This window comes from Ranitomeya imitator, chromosome 3 (genome assembly GCF_032444005.1).
Source record: "Ranitomeya imitator isolate aRanImi1 chromosome 3, aRanImi1.pri, whole genome shotgun sequence".
Lineage (NCBI taxonomy): Eukaryota > Metazoa > Chordata > Amphibia > Anura > Dendrobatidae > Ranitomeya > Ranitomeya imitator.
In genome coordinates this window covers 463376713-463391219 of record NC_091284.1, presented here as the reverse complement: position 1 = coordinate 463391219, position 14507 = coordinate 463376713, and the positions used below count along the sequence as shown (strand labels likewise).

Sequence of the window (14507 nt, the reverse complement as noted above, 5' to 3'; positions counted from 1 at the left end):
AGTTTACCCTCACAATTTATACAAAACTTGTCCACTCTAAGTTTTGTGCTCCCGTTTTCCCCTGAGCTTCTGGTCTCCGCAAACAAAATACACCTAAGCAGATGAAACAATAGAGAGGCTCCATACCAGGTCATCAGCTGCACAGAGATGACAGGGCACCTCTTCTCCCTTATCCACGGACTGCTATTTGTGCACACTGATCCCAATCGTGATTCAGAAAATGGAAACTGAAGTCTCCCAGCTTCCATTTTTGCCCCTTACTGTATAGCTGTAGCTCTTATCTGGAGTATAGAGTCCATGCATCACCCTATTGAAAAGTGTTATTAATGGCTGTGACTGACTAGCTAGCCCCATGTGCAATAAATGGTCTTGTTTACTTCCAGCTTTAACCCCTTCATGACTGGAGGTACAGTATTTTCGTTTTTGCATTTAAGTTTTTTTCTCCCCTTCTTCCCAGAGCCATAACATTTTTTATTTTTCTGTCAAAATGGCCATGTGAGGGCTTGTTTTTTGTGGGACAAGTTCTTTTGAACAACACCATTGGTTTTAACATATTGTGTACTGGAAAATGGGATCAAAATTCCAAGTTGCTTTGAAATTGCAAAAAATGTGCAATTCCACATTTTTTTTTACCATGCTCACTTAATGCTAAAACTGACCTGCCATTATGATTCTCCAGGTCATTGCGAGTTCATAGACATCAAACATGTCTAGGTTCTTTTTTATTTAGTTGGTGAAAAAAAATCCAGACTTTGGTAAAAAAAAAATGGCGCCATTTTCCGAGACCTGTAGCTTCTCAATTTTCGTGATTTGGGGATGGGTGAGGGTTTATTTTTTGCATACTGAGCTTATGGTTTTAATGATACCATTTTGGTGTAGATGCATTCTTTTGATCGCCCGTTATTGCATTTTGTTGCAATGCAGCGGCGACCAAAAAACTTAATTCTGTCGTTTTTAATTTTTTTCTCGTTACAACATTTACCAATCAGGTTAATTCTTTTTCTATATTGATAGATCGGGCAATTCTGAATGATACCAAATATGTGTGTGTTTGATTTTTTTAATTGCTTTATTTTGAATGGGGAGAAAGGGGGGTGATTTGAACTTTTATATATTTTTAAACACTTTTTTTTACTTTTTGCATGCTTCAATCCATGGGAGACTAGAAGCTGCAGTTGTCTGATCGGCTCTGCTACATACAGGTGATGATCAGATCGCCTGTATGTAGCAGAAATCCACTTGCTATGAGGCTGACAACTGTGCAGCGCTCATAGCAATCCAGCTATGACAACCATAGAGGTCTGCTGGAGACCTCTTGTTGTCATGCCAACCCCTCAGTGACCCACGACCATGTGACGGGGTCACCAATGGGTGAGATTTCTGGCACGCTTACCGGAAGCGCGAGTTACGGTGTTAAAAAAGGTATTCCATCTCTTTCATTTATGGCATATTCACAGGATATGCCATTAATCTATACTATGATGGTCCACCAATGGGACACACATCTATCCCAAGAATGGGACCCATTGTATGCTGTGGTTAGTTGGGACATGGTTGGAATTTGCAATGTAAAAGAATGAGAATTCCAACCATCTTTCCACTGACGAAAGGGCTTGTCAAATTACCCTACTCAAGATAGATAAAGGTCCCATTGTTGGGAATAGCATTAAGTTCTATGGCATATCCTGTGACTATAACATAAATATTTGAGATTGTAATACGCCTTTAAAATAAAACTCTTCTTTACATTCTAAAGGCCATATGAGTAGCTTTATGCAATGGTACCACCATTCCAATCAAAGGATCAACTAAACACAGTACCTTATATACAAAATGATGTTGATTGTGTGTAGCAAGCAAGCCACATAAATTATTGTTGAGCCATTTTTAATTTTACATTTATTGACAAAAACCCAGCACATAGATTCTTGATACCTTATCAATTGTAACTTCCCAAGATTACAACCAGTAAGTAAAGAAATGGCTTTACTACAGACATGCACAAAATCTTTATTAGAATAGATGTGATAGAATAAAATACAGCAGAGGTCATCTGTATTGTGCCAAAACAAGGTAGGTCAATTACAGGATAAGATAGAGGTTTTTAGTCATTGGTTGTCTCAAGGGTCAGACGTGCTTAGGATATAGGATAGTACAAAGTCTGGACTAAAGAAATGGCCATAAATAAAGATCAAGACTAATGATGAACGTCAAGAACTCCAGTTGCCGGCAATGATACAAGGACCTCAGATTATTGTATTCATCTCAGAAAGAAAGCAGATCTGTATCCTAAACAAAGCTGCTAGTGGATAGCACATGTGTGTAGGACAAGAATATACAATGGTCTACTAATGATGATTATTATGTAATCTACTTTTCAAAGCTTTAGCGCACTGAAAAATATTTGTGGTCTACTTTTTTTTGTTTATGTCTGTTTTGTATTTGTTACATTTAATTGTTTAAGATCTTTTAAGAATTTTTTTTAACAATTTGTAAAGCAATCAGTTGCAAATAAGAGACTAAGTGATTGAGTCAAAGTATAGAGTTAAGGTACCGTCACACTAAGCGACGCTGCAGCGATACCGACAACGATGTCGATCGCTGCAGCGTCGCTGTTTGGTCGCTGGAGAGCTGTCACACAGACAGCTCTCCAGCGACCAACGATCCCGAGGTCCCCGGTAACCAGGGTAAACATCGGGTTACTAAGCGCAGGGCCGCGCTTAGTAACCCGATGTTTACCCTGGTTACCAGCGTAAACGTTAAAAAAACAAACACTACATACTTACCTTCCGTGTCTGTCCTCCGGCGCTGTGCTCTCCTCTGCACTGTCAGCCCCGGTCAGCCGTAAAGCAGAGCGGTGACGTCACCGCTGTGCTGTCTGGCTGGCCGGCGCTGACACAGAATGCAGGAGGAGTGCAGAGAAGCACAGCGCTGGGGACAGACAGCTGAAGGTAAGAATGTAGTGTTTGTTTTTTTAACGTTTACGCTGGTAACCAGGGTAAACATCGGGTTACTAAGCGCGGCCCTGCGCTTAGTAACCCGATGTTTACCCTGGTTACCAGTGAAGACATCGCTGGATCGGTGTCACACACGCTGATCCAGCGATGTCAGCGGGAAGTCCAGCGACGAAATAAAGTTCTGGACTTTCCTCAGCGATCAACGATCTCCCAGCAGGGGCCTGATCGTTGGTCGCTGTCACACATAACGATTTCCTTAACGATATCATTGCTACGTCACAAAAATATCGTGAACGATATCGTTATGTGTGACGGTACCTTAAGGTTTCACTAGGAAGTTCAGGCTTTGAAAGTCCCCAGCATATCTGAATAGGGGGTCGTTCAGGTGTCAGTTTTTCTCATGTGCAAAAAACAAACAAACTGAGTTTCATCAGTGATTTTCATTAAGAGTTTTGTCAGATTTTCATCAGTGTCATCTGAGTTTCATCAGAGTTTGGTCCGACTTTCATCAGGTTTTCTCATATGTGAAAAAGAGAATAAAACAAAAATGTTCCTAAGACTTGCATTGTTGATTTTGATCCAATGCTCAGATCAATATTGGACATGTCTCCGTATTTTTGTGGGGACCACTCGGTACACGAAACATGTGAGTGGTCCCATTCACTATTACAGATAGGTGTGCGTTCTGTAAATAACTTGAATAGCACTCAAACACAAAAATCTTGTAAGTGATTGAGACCCTTAAAACAAATTTAGTAAGACAAATGTGTAAAATTCCTCCACAGTGACCATCAGTGGACCATTAGACATAATAGCACAAAAATTATGCTACCGTTTCATTAATTAAACAAAAATATGGGTGTTTTGTTCATCATAAATGTTGTGGCACATTGCTAGGTTGTTCCACGGCATTTTTATAGATGATTATCTCACACCATGAGCACTACTATGATTACTGCCTGGATTTACTGCTCTCCATACATTCCCTCTATTAAGGACCCACCCATAGCATTGATTTAGCTACCTGCCAATATTATGTGATTCTTGATAACATGTTCTCCACTTATCTGAATAGATGTTGCAGTTTTACAACAAAATGTTGCAATTTTCAATTTAGTTGGTGTTGGCTTTGCATTTTTGCAGATAAACAGCATTTTTATTCTCAATCCTGAGATCTGATAACAATCTGTATGAAAACTGTTACATTTTGTGGTGAAAAAGCACGTCAGTGTAAAGTCTTCATGTAAACTCTCCCTTAAGAAAGTTTCTTTGTGGAATACAATCTGTCGAGAAAACTACAACTCCTACAGGTCCTAAAGGTCTACAGTTGTCAGAGTATGCTAGGAGTTACATTTCCAGATGGAGGAGAAAGTGATAATAGGAATGTAAAAAAAATAATTTATTTTAATTACCTACAAGTATGGACACACTTTTTTAGTATTAGTCAGATGTCTGATCTGTGCCTCTGGATATGGGTCCTCTTAACCCTATGAGCTGTAAGAAGCTTCAATATAATTTGTTTAGGGGCTCCTGCAACCATATTGAGAAGAGAAGGCCCGGGGATGGAGGACACTTTGTAATCTGTTACTAGTCCTTTATGTCTCAGCCTATACTGCCAAAAAGTAATAGACTGGGTAGCTTGTTAAATAAATAATGAGATGCAGTCTGTATAAAAAGTATACTGTGCTGAGCACTGCTCATGTAAAAGGTTGCGGGTCCTATTCCTGCCCCATTGAAGGAGTCTCCTGTTCCCTTGTGGGAAAGTCTAAGCAACATCACAATATGCTATAAAAAAATAATTCACTATTTTGGTGTCAATGCAAACTATCTACTCTGCCAGTAAAAATATGTGTTGCACAGTGGGCGCTCTGGTACTTGTATTAAAACTTGCAGAGGCTTGGACAGTTGTTGGTGGTTGACAGATGCGTAGTTATTCAGCTTTACACACCATGAGCTTGATTCTAGAATACAGAAAGATCCTGCCATCTATTGTGTATGGGCGCCTCCCAACTCTCTTGGTAGGATAAGAAGAGGCTAGTTTGAAGTTTATCACCCAGATGAGTGTGGCAGCAACCTACTTCTTTCCCATTTTTTCTCATAGACAACATAGGAAGGCTTGGCCAAACATTAATTTATACGGGCGGAGCGAGGAGAGATAGCTTTATGCCAACCAAGCCATTGGCTGACAATTGTCTAAAGCTAACTGAGATCTTTAGTGCCAATATACGATCCTGGAAAATGTAATGTTTTGTTTTATTATTAGTGAGGTTCAATTAGTAGAGGCCATTACTCTGAATCTTATATTGAAGATTCTGTCTTCCACACATTTTTCATGTACATGCACGTACATTAAAATAAATGGGACTGGAATAATCAAGAACATTGCAGTATTATTGATTTCTTTGGGAGTTCTATCACCCTAACATGAAGTATGTGGTTAAATTTCTAAGTGACGCTAAAATGAAACATTGCTTACTTATTCCTTAAATCAATGGGGTCTTAACTTATGGCCCTCCAATAATAGTATAGACCATTGAGGAGAAGCTTTGCCCAAACTCACAGACTTGAAGGGTTTTCACATTTTATCCACAGTGATGGTAAATATGGTTTATGGGACTTATCTTTACGTTATGGCAGCTTAGTTACATAACGTTGCTTTTAGCCATGGGAATAAGACAATATGATTTCAATGTTTTCCAATAAGAATAGAGAAATAAACAATTTTGTGATAGACGCAAACATGCTTCGAAAATGTTCTATTATAGGGAAACATAGAAGTTAAAGGGAACCTGTCACCCCGTTTTTTGAGATTGAGATATAAATACTGTTAAATAGGGCCTGCGCTGTGCGTTACTATAGTGTATGTAGTGTACCCTGATTCCCCATGTATGCCGAGAAATACATTACCAAAGTCGGCGTTTTCGCCTGTCAATCAGGCTGGTCTGGTCAGGTGGGCGTGTTCACAGCGTTCTTTTCTTCCCCAGGTTTCCGTTGGTGGCGTAGTGGTGTGCGCATGTCCAAGGTCCGGATTCCCTGTGCCCACGTGAAGACACAGCGCGCGATCTGCGCTGTCATTCCTTTCATCGGTGCGGGCGGCCATCTTCCTGGGGCCGCGCGTGCGCAGATGTAGTGCTCTGCTGCACGGGGCTTCAGGAAAATGGCCGCGGGATGTCGCGCGTGCGCAGAAGAGATCGCGGCGGCCATTTTCCCAAAGCCGAGATGCAAACTCGGCTTTGGGAAAATGGCCGCCGCGATCTCTAATGCGCACGCGCGGCTGCCCGCGGCCATTTTCCTGAAGCCCCGTGCAGCAGAGCACTACATCTGCGCACGCGCGGCCCCAGGAAGATGGCCGCCCGCACCGATGAAAGGAATGACAGCGCAGATCGCGCGCTGTGTCTTCACGTGGGCGCAGGGAAGTCGGAACTCTGGACATGCGCACACCACTACGCCACCAACGGAAACCTGGGGAAGAAAAGAACGCTGTGAACACGCCCACCTGACCAGACCAGCCTGATTGACAGGCGAAAACGCCGACTTTGGTAATGTATTTCTCGGCATACATGGGGAATCAGGGTACACTACATACACCATAGTAACGCACAGCACAGGCCCTATTTAACAGTATTTATATCTCAATCTCAAAAAACGGGGTGACAGGTTCCCTTTAAGCCATAAATTTACAGCTATTTTACTGCTTCTCAGAGTTAAAATTCTGCTGTCCTCTAATTATATTGTAAAGGCCCCCATACACATTAGACTAATGTCGGCTGAAACTCAGCAAAACGGACGGGTTCAGCGGACAGTCTAAAATGAGAGCACTGGACAATTTATTATCGGCAGAAAGATTGATCCAACATGTCCAATTTCAGGCTGCCAATTGTATTGTCTGCCAGAGATAAGCCCCCGCCACATGTTTGGTGACAGCCCTTTTGGCCAAACAAGGGCTTCTGTGTATGGGAGAGACAGCCAAGATGACTGTCAGCTGAATATTTGGCCAACAGACATCCAATGTGTATGCCGACCTTAAGACAACTTCTTTGTGTGAGAAACAGAAGCCTGAGATTAGTGCAGAACTGCAGATAGCAGTGGGAGATACAGGAGCACTGACACATTTTCATTTTTTGGCTGGCGGTACAGTTTAAACTAGCCCTGGCAATCAATAAAATGAAGTGGGCTTATCTTACAGTGCTACTTGGGAATCAGTTTCTCCAGCAGAAAGCTGATCTGGAAGACATTATAATTGCTGCTCTAAACTGTACCATTTTAATTTGTATTCTGTCCTTATCTCTGAACCTGCAGTTTCCCTACAAGTGAAATAACAATATGTCTTGTGAAAATGATTAACTGTATCTCTGGATTATTTATTCAATAGACAATAAGGCTATTTGTTTATGGCTTGGCAAACACAATGCGGTCTATTTTTTTCTCTTCGATTTACATCATCAGTGATTTATGGGCTTTCTGTATTTGCTGTTTTAATTACCATATGAATATGAAATGACACTAGGTAATTAGCTGTGCTATAATTGTAAGCTGGAAAACATTCATCTTAAGCACTACATGAGATTTGTGTGGGTGTCTGTATGCAACGACTTTGTGTAAAAGATGATGGCGTCCATTAACTGAGTACAAAACAGTGACAAACATCCCATATTGTCTTTTCACCTTTCAGCATCTGTTTATTGTCCCTTTAAAGCACCATTACATAGCTACATAGATTGAGAAGAAACCTAGGTCCATCACAGTCAACCTTTCTCCACCAAATGTACATATTGTCACTAAATTAACCATAATGTTATGTGTACTGAGGAAAGCATCCAGCCCTTTTTTAAAAGCTGTTATAGTGTCTTCTATTACTACCTCTTGTGGTTGGACATTCCACAGTCTGACTGCTCTAAAACTTTCCTATTTCCGGAATCACCTTTCTACCACCCATAATGAGTGCCCCTTGGGCCGAAGTATGGTCTTTGGACAGAATAAGTCATGTGCCAGTCCTTTGTACTGGCCCCACATATATTTATACATAAAAATGAGATCTCTTCTGAGGCGTCTTTTTTCTAAGCTAAACAAGCCCAACTTTTCCAACCTCTCCCCATATGAGAGGCTTTCCATCCCTTGAAATAATCTAGTTGCCCATCGTTGAACTGATTCGAACTTCTGAATATCCTTTTTTAAATATGGGGCCCCAAACTGGATCCCATATTCTAGATGTGGCCTCACCAGTGATTTATAAAGGAGTAATAATACGTTAGGATCAATGAATTTTACCTCTCATTTTATACAACCTAAAATCTTATACCCAATCTAATACCCAAGTCTGTCTCCTGTTCTGTAGTCCCGAGCATACTCCCATTTAATGTATATGCAGCAATAGCATTACTCCTTCCTAGGAGCATTTATCAACATGAAGCCTCATTTGCCAAGTGTTTGCCCATTCAGTCATCTTATCCAGATCGTTTTAATGCCCTATATACTGTAGTTTGGTGTGGTCAGCAAAGGCCAACACTTTACTCTCAATTCCATCCACAAGATCATTAATAAAGAGATTAAAAAGAATTGGTCCTAGTACAGATCCCTACGGTACCCCACTTTAACTATATCCCACTTAGAGAATGTGCCATTTATGACAAATCTTTGTTTTCTGTCATTTAGCCAATTCCTTACCCATCTGCATATAGTTGCCGCCAGTCCTTGCCTCTGTAGCTTCAGTATAAGGCTGCCGTCACACTAGCAGTATTTGGTCAGTATTTTACCTCAGTATTTGTAACCCAAAACCAGGAGTGGAACAATTAGAGGAAAAGTATAATAGAAACATATGCACCACTTCTGCATTTATCACCCACTCCTGGTTTTGGCTACAAATACTGATGCAAAATACTGACCAAATACTGATAGTGTGACGGCAGCCTACGGCTGTTATGTGGAACTGTATCAAATGACTTTTCAAAGTCCAGATAAATCACATCAGCCGCATTGCAAGCATCCAGATTTGCACTCACCTCCTCATCGAAACACAATATGTTGGTTAGACATGACTTATGTTTCATGAATCCATTCTGGTTGTCAGTTATTAAATTATTTGCAGTATATTTCTGCAGGTCATCTCTTATCCGTAGTGCCCTTAAAAATGTTGCACACTACTGATGTCAGGCTTACCAGAAGGTAGTTGCCTGGATTCACCTTCTTACCTTTCTTAAATATCGGTAACATGTCAGCCGTCCTCCAGTCCTGTGGCACAAATACGGCTAGATGGAATGCATGTTTCATTTACAACTTTAACAGGAGGCGCTTCCTGGTGAAGTTCTAAATGAAACATGTGTTGGGGCGATGGTGAGCATCTTGACTGACATTATCGCCAGTAAGTAGTACAGCTTTTTATAGCCTCTTTACTTTGTTTCACAACATGGCATCCCTTTACATGTTTTTTTACCAATTCTGCTTAGATACCCTCACTGCTGGCCACTATTGTGATTGGACTATATCAGCCACCTTGTCTAAGGTCTCATTAGTCAGGATAATCTATACACACATTATGCGGACTCCATTACTTACCTATTACTTGGCTTAGGTTTACTCTTATGGCCGATTTGCCTATGATGTTATAGCTTGCACTTCAATATGTCACTCACCTTTCTCCCCAAGTGTGCTCACTGCTCAGTAGTCTCTGTATTTTAATTGATTTGTATTTTAATTTTTCTAATAAAAATATTTTTGTAGGATTATACTTTGTGAGCCTTCTTGCTCTGTTCCTTTCTTGTTGCTATATTATTTTGAGTTTTGCATATCCTAGTTCACTTATATCTGGGCATTTGTGTAATATGGTATAAGGAACGTATAGTAAGTGCCGCGGTAAATAAGACATACTGTAAAATGGCTGCAGGACACATCGTGGATGGGAGAAATGCATCACAGAGGTGCATGTCCTCTGTGATATAAACCTGAAGTAATGTTCTAGTACACATAATACTAAGAGGGGTTAATCTCCCATAATAGGGTCAGGTATGGAGCTGGAGAGACCTCCTGGATTGTGTTGCTCTGCTAAAGGACTAAGAAAATGGACTCTAACCCAAGTGGGCAAACCAGCATTATTGTATGGACTTTTTCCTTAATATTTCACTTTGTGCCGGACAAGGGCTGTATTTAAGTTTTCCTGCGATGTGGTTTATGAGGACTGAAATAAACTAGTCACTTTTAAATAGAAATGGTTCCTGTGATAACTCATATTGCTTCCAGGTGAGTAGCATTGTTACAATACATTGATAAATGTAAACTTATTTTTGTTTTCTGCAGATGGTGTACCTGATTTCACTGGTCAGCCTCCCATCAATCCTGCAGAATCTCATGGCATTGGCACAGCTCCCCATTCCACCAGACAAAGTATGGATTTGTTAACCAAGGCAATGTACCAAGCTATAATTCAGTGAGTACAGTTGGACACAGCGAAACACATTCTCAAATGTTGGACATTGTTGAATCTGTCACCAGGTTTTTGCTGCTTAATATGATAGACCCTGATTCCAGCTATGTATTACCTAGTTTACTCTGTGCTGCAGAGATCCTAGTAATTCTCTGAATGCTGAGATCTGTATAACCCGCTACATATCACTGATTTACAGCTTTCTTTGCACACTGTGCTTGGGCAGAAAGCTATTAATCAGTGGTCAGGGTGTAGTTTGACTACCTGGCACCAGGTTTACTAGTTCTCAAGTGATAATCTCCTGCTGATAAAATGTTTCAAGCAGCCCAGTATCTGACACATTACTGGAATCAAGGTGGCCTTTACAATATGCTGCTTTCAGATTAGATAATAAAAACCTGGTGTCAGATTCACTTTTAAGATAAAATGTCCTTGTGAGGCCGCTGTATGCACACTCTTCTCATCATGTCTACAGGTACAGGCTATTAAGATGCTTTTGGGCAGATATGCTAGCATCTAGCTAAATATTTACTGATAGGCTGTGGCTTAGGATTAGTGTAAGCACTTTTGATTGGAATTTTTATTTGTCAGCCTATGTATGCCTACATATTATATCCTTTATTATTACATTGATATATGATAAATTGTTCATCTGGTTATATATTATCCACAGAAATGAGGACGGGATATTTATAGAATAAAAATTAGTATACCAATGTTCCAAAATTGAGAGAGTTACGTGTGCGCTGCTGTAGTTTGTTGTAACATGTCCCACAATATTGCAATCTATATTTGTAATGTTGCTTGTTAAAGGGAATCTGTCACCCCAAAAATCGTATATGAGCTATGGCTCATTCTCTCCAGCGCAGGCATACTTTATCTGCCTCTCTGACCTTTCCCAGTTCCTGCGCACTGCAGTACTTTGCTCTGCCCTCAACAGGGCAGATAAAGTACGCCTGTGCTGGAGCCGCGGCAGGAAGACAAGAAGAGGACGTCATCTGATGAAGATAGGAGGCACCGGACCCGGACCACAGCGGGACCGCCCCTGGGTGAGTTTAATATAACCTGTTTTTCTTACCTTTCAGGTTACATTGGGGGCTTATCTACAGCATTACAGAATGCTGTAGTTAAGCCCCTGATGGCGGTGGCTGCAGCTCATATACGATTTTTGGGCTCACAGATTCCCTTTAATTGTTTTATAATGTAATAAAATGTGATATTATTTTTTGTATATTATTGGATCATTGCTCCTTCCTTGTACTATGGTAGTTTCACAGTGTGATTGTGAAGGGATCTCCACATATGATGAGCAATAATATAGGTTTCTTGGTGTCAATAATATGCTGCATAAGTTACATGTGTAAAATGAAAAATGGATCCAACAAAAGTACATTACAGTGCATGTGGAAGGTATTATAAAAAATTCCATTCATGCAGAAAAGCTTAGTGGTCAAATGAGGGCATGCTATGAATTGTCACATTCCCAGCATGCTTTTTCTGTCAAGGTTTTTTTTTCAGATTTCCTGTTATCACATGCATGTTCACACGTTTCTAATAAATTTTGCAGCATATTATACATCGCTTGTCTATTTATCCATTTTGATTATGGCATATTTGCCATGCTCATAAGAATGCCCATTGTACAACCCCCAAAATCCGAGTCCAGTTTTTAAGTTCTTTCGGAAAGTGTACATGATTAGAAGCATAGCCATATCCTAGTCAGTGCTGTCAATTGTATTCTCTTTTCCAGATTTAGAATATAAGTTTAACCCCTTCACCTCGAAGCCTGTTTTCACCTTCCTAACATGGCCAAATTTTTCAATTCTGACCGTGTCATTTTATGAGCTAATGACTCTGGGATGCTTCAATGGATCACAGTGATTCTGAGTTTGTTTTTTCATGACATATTGTACATAATGGTAGTGGTAAAATTTGTTCGATATGACTTGCATTTACTTGTGAAAAAAAACCCTGAAATTTGTTGAAAATTTTGTAATTTTCAAATCTTTAATTTTTTGTGCCCTTAAACCAGAAAGTTATTTCACATAAAGACACATATGCATGTTTTTTTTCAATATCTGACATGAAATCAGAATAAACCTTTCCCGTTTTTAGATCAATTAGTCTTCCCATAACTATTAATATTTGCCAAATGCCAGAATGATGACAGAATGTTTTAAGGCATTTTTATTGCTTACTGCAAAGTCAAAAGTTTACATACACTGAGATATCTATGCCTTTAAACAATTCTGGACTGCCCATATGATGATGTCATATGTTTGGAAGCTACTGATAGGTTTTTTGGCAACATCTGAGTTAATTAGAGACACACCTGTGGATGTATTTTATTGCACACCTGAAACACACTCTTTCTTTGTGTAGCATCATGGGAAAGTCTAAAGAAGTCAGCAAAGATATTAGGAAGAGAATTGTGGATGTGCACAAATCTGGTTCATCCTTAGGTACAATTTCAAGATACCTGAAGGTGCCTCGTTCATTTGTAAAATTTTTGCTATGAGCAGGAGATTTCAAGTCATCGTCAATTGGTGATCTTATTGTCATCTTTCGGCCCAGGGTCACCATGGAGACTTAGAGCACTCAAGTTGTGCCAATGGGAGTAAAGAGGGAGTTCCCTCTGCTGTGCTGATCAATGTCGCTGTCACTATTTACAGCGGCATCAAGAGGTTAAATGCCTGCGATCTGCGCTAGCACTGATCGTGGGTGGTGCTGCAGAGTGTTAGCTGTATTAGGCTACGTTCACATTAGCGTTTCCCGATGCAGCGTCGGGCGACGCAGCGGCGACGCATGCGTCATGCGCCCCTATATTTAACATGGGGGACGCATGTACATGCGTTGTGCTGCATTGTGCGACGCATGCGTTTTTTTTGCCGCAAGCGTCGGGCGCAGAAAACGCAACAAGTTGCATTTTTCTTGCGTCCAAATTTTGGCAAAAAAGGACGCATGCGTTGCAAAACGCAGCGTTTTTGCATGCGTTTTGGTGCGTTTTTATTTGCGTTGTGCGTTGCGTCGCCGATGCAGCGGCGCACAACGCAAATGTGAACGTAGCCTTATAGAGCTGACACCAGCATTTGATCGTGGCCATGTTCGGTGTGAGCCCATGCGATCGTCAAGCCATAAATGTACGGCGGTTTGTGGAAACACACTACTGGTAGTGCCACACATATACCACACATGTTGTGAAAGGGTTAGAAAAGGTGGCTATAAAGAAAACAATGAATGGGCTCTGTTATTTGTTCTGTACCCAAATAGGGGTCATGAAAGATAAAATGGGAAAGGGTATCATGTAGAAGGTACCTAGTGGTATATCTGGTAACATGTCGCTCCTTCCCTTTCTTGTCTTTTATAATTTGGATACCTAGATGTTAAACATGGCATAAGTAGTCCAGCAGTCACAAATTACTATGTGTGTTATGCAAACCAGATAGTTTCCTTTTTCCAGCTTCAAAACCTGGTAAGGTTCAGGATTGCTAGTATGTCTCAGGAGAGCTGTTGGGATAATAACACCAGTCTTTTTAGTATATATCTTCTTTTATGGCATTAAATCATGATTTCAGCAGCCACTGCATTAAGTCTAGTTAATGAACATCATATGGCTTGCTAACATACCTTCATACCCTGGAAGAAGCTAATGCGAAACGTGTTCTGGGGTACTGTCCCTCTTCTCCTCTAAGTTGTCCAGGTTTTCTTTTCAGGTTTATGCAATTTTGCTATGTGACTTCTCTCTTTGTATATATGTTACTTGTATGCATGGTGTATTACCCACCATGGGCTACTATTGATGGTCTTTTTGTGCCTCTATTTATACTTTTAGAATGATATGAAGTTTTAAGTCCTGTACTGTATGTTCCATTAGGACTGTTTCTTACTTTATTTATGCTTGCATACCTGTATCTTGGATAGATGCAGTCTCTGTCATATATCTACCCCCTTTTTTACTTTTTTAATATATATGAAGAATTTCAAATAAATATTGTCTTTTCACATATGGCTGTATCTGCTTACATGTTTTTTGTTTTTTTGGTTTCTCATACTTTTGAACATGACTATTATTTACTGGCCATTCTTTTTGGTATCTGTTGTACAAACCAGCTTCAAAACCTGGGAGGCAGTAG

At 40.3% G+C, this 14507-nt stretch overlaps 1 protein-coding gene across 1 annotated transcript in view; it reads left to right on the top strand.

Moving 5' to 3' along the window:
* The window catches only part of LOC138671660 (uncharacterized), a 967572-nt gene that overhangs the window by 679436 nt on the left and 273629 nt on the right, over window positions 1-14507 (top strand). Inside the window, exon 79 of the mRNA XM_069759831.1 lies at window positions 10248-10377. Coding sequence (XP_069615932.1) covers window positions 10248-10377 — 130 coding nt within the window. The remainder of the gene's footprint in view (window positions 1-10247; window positions 10378-14507) is intronic.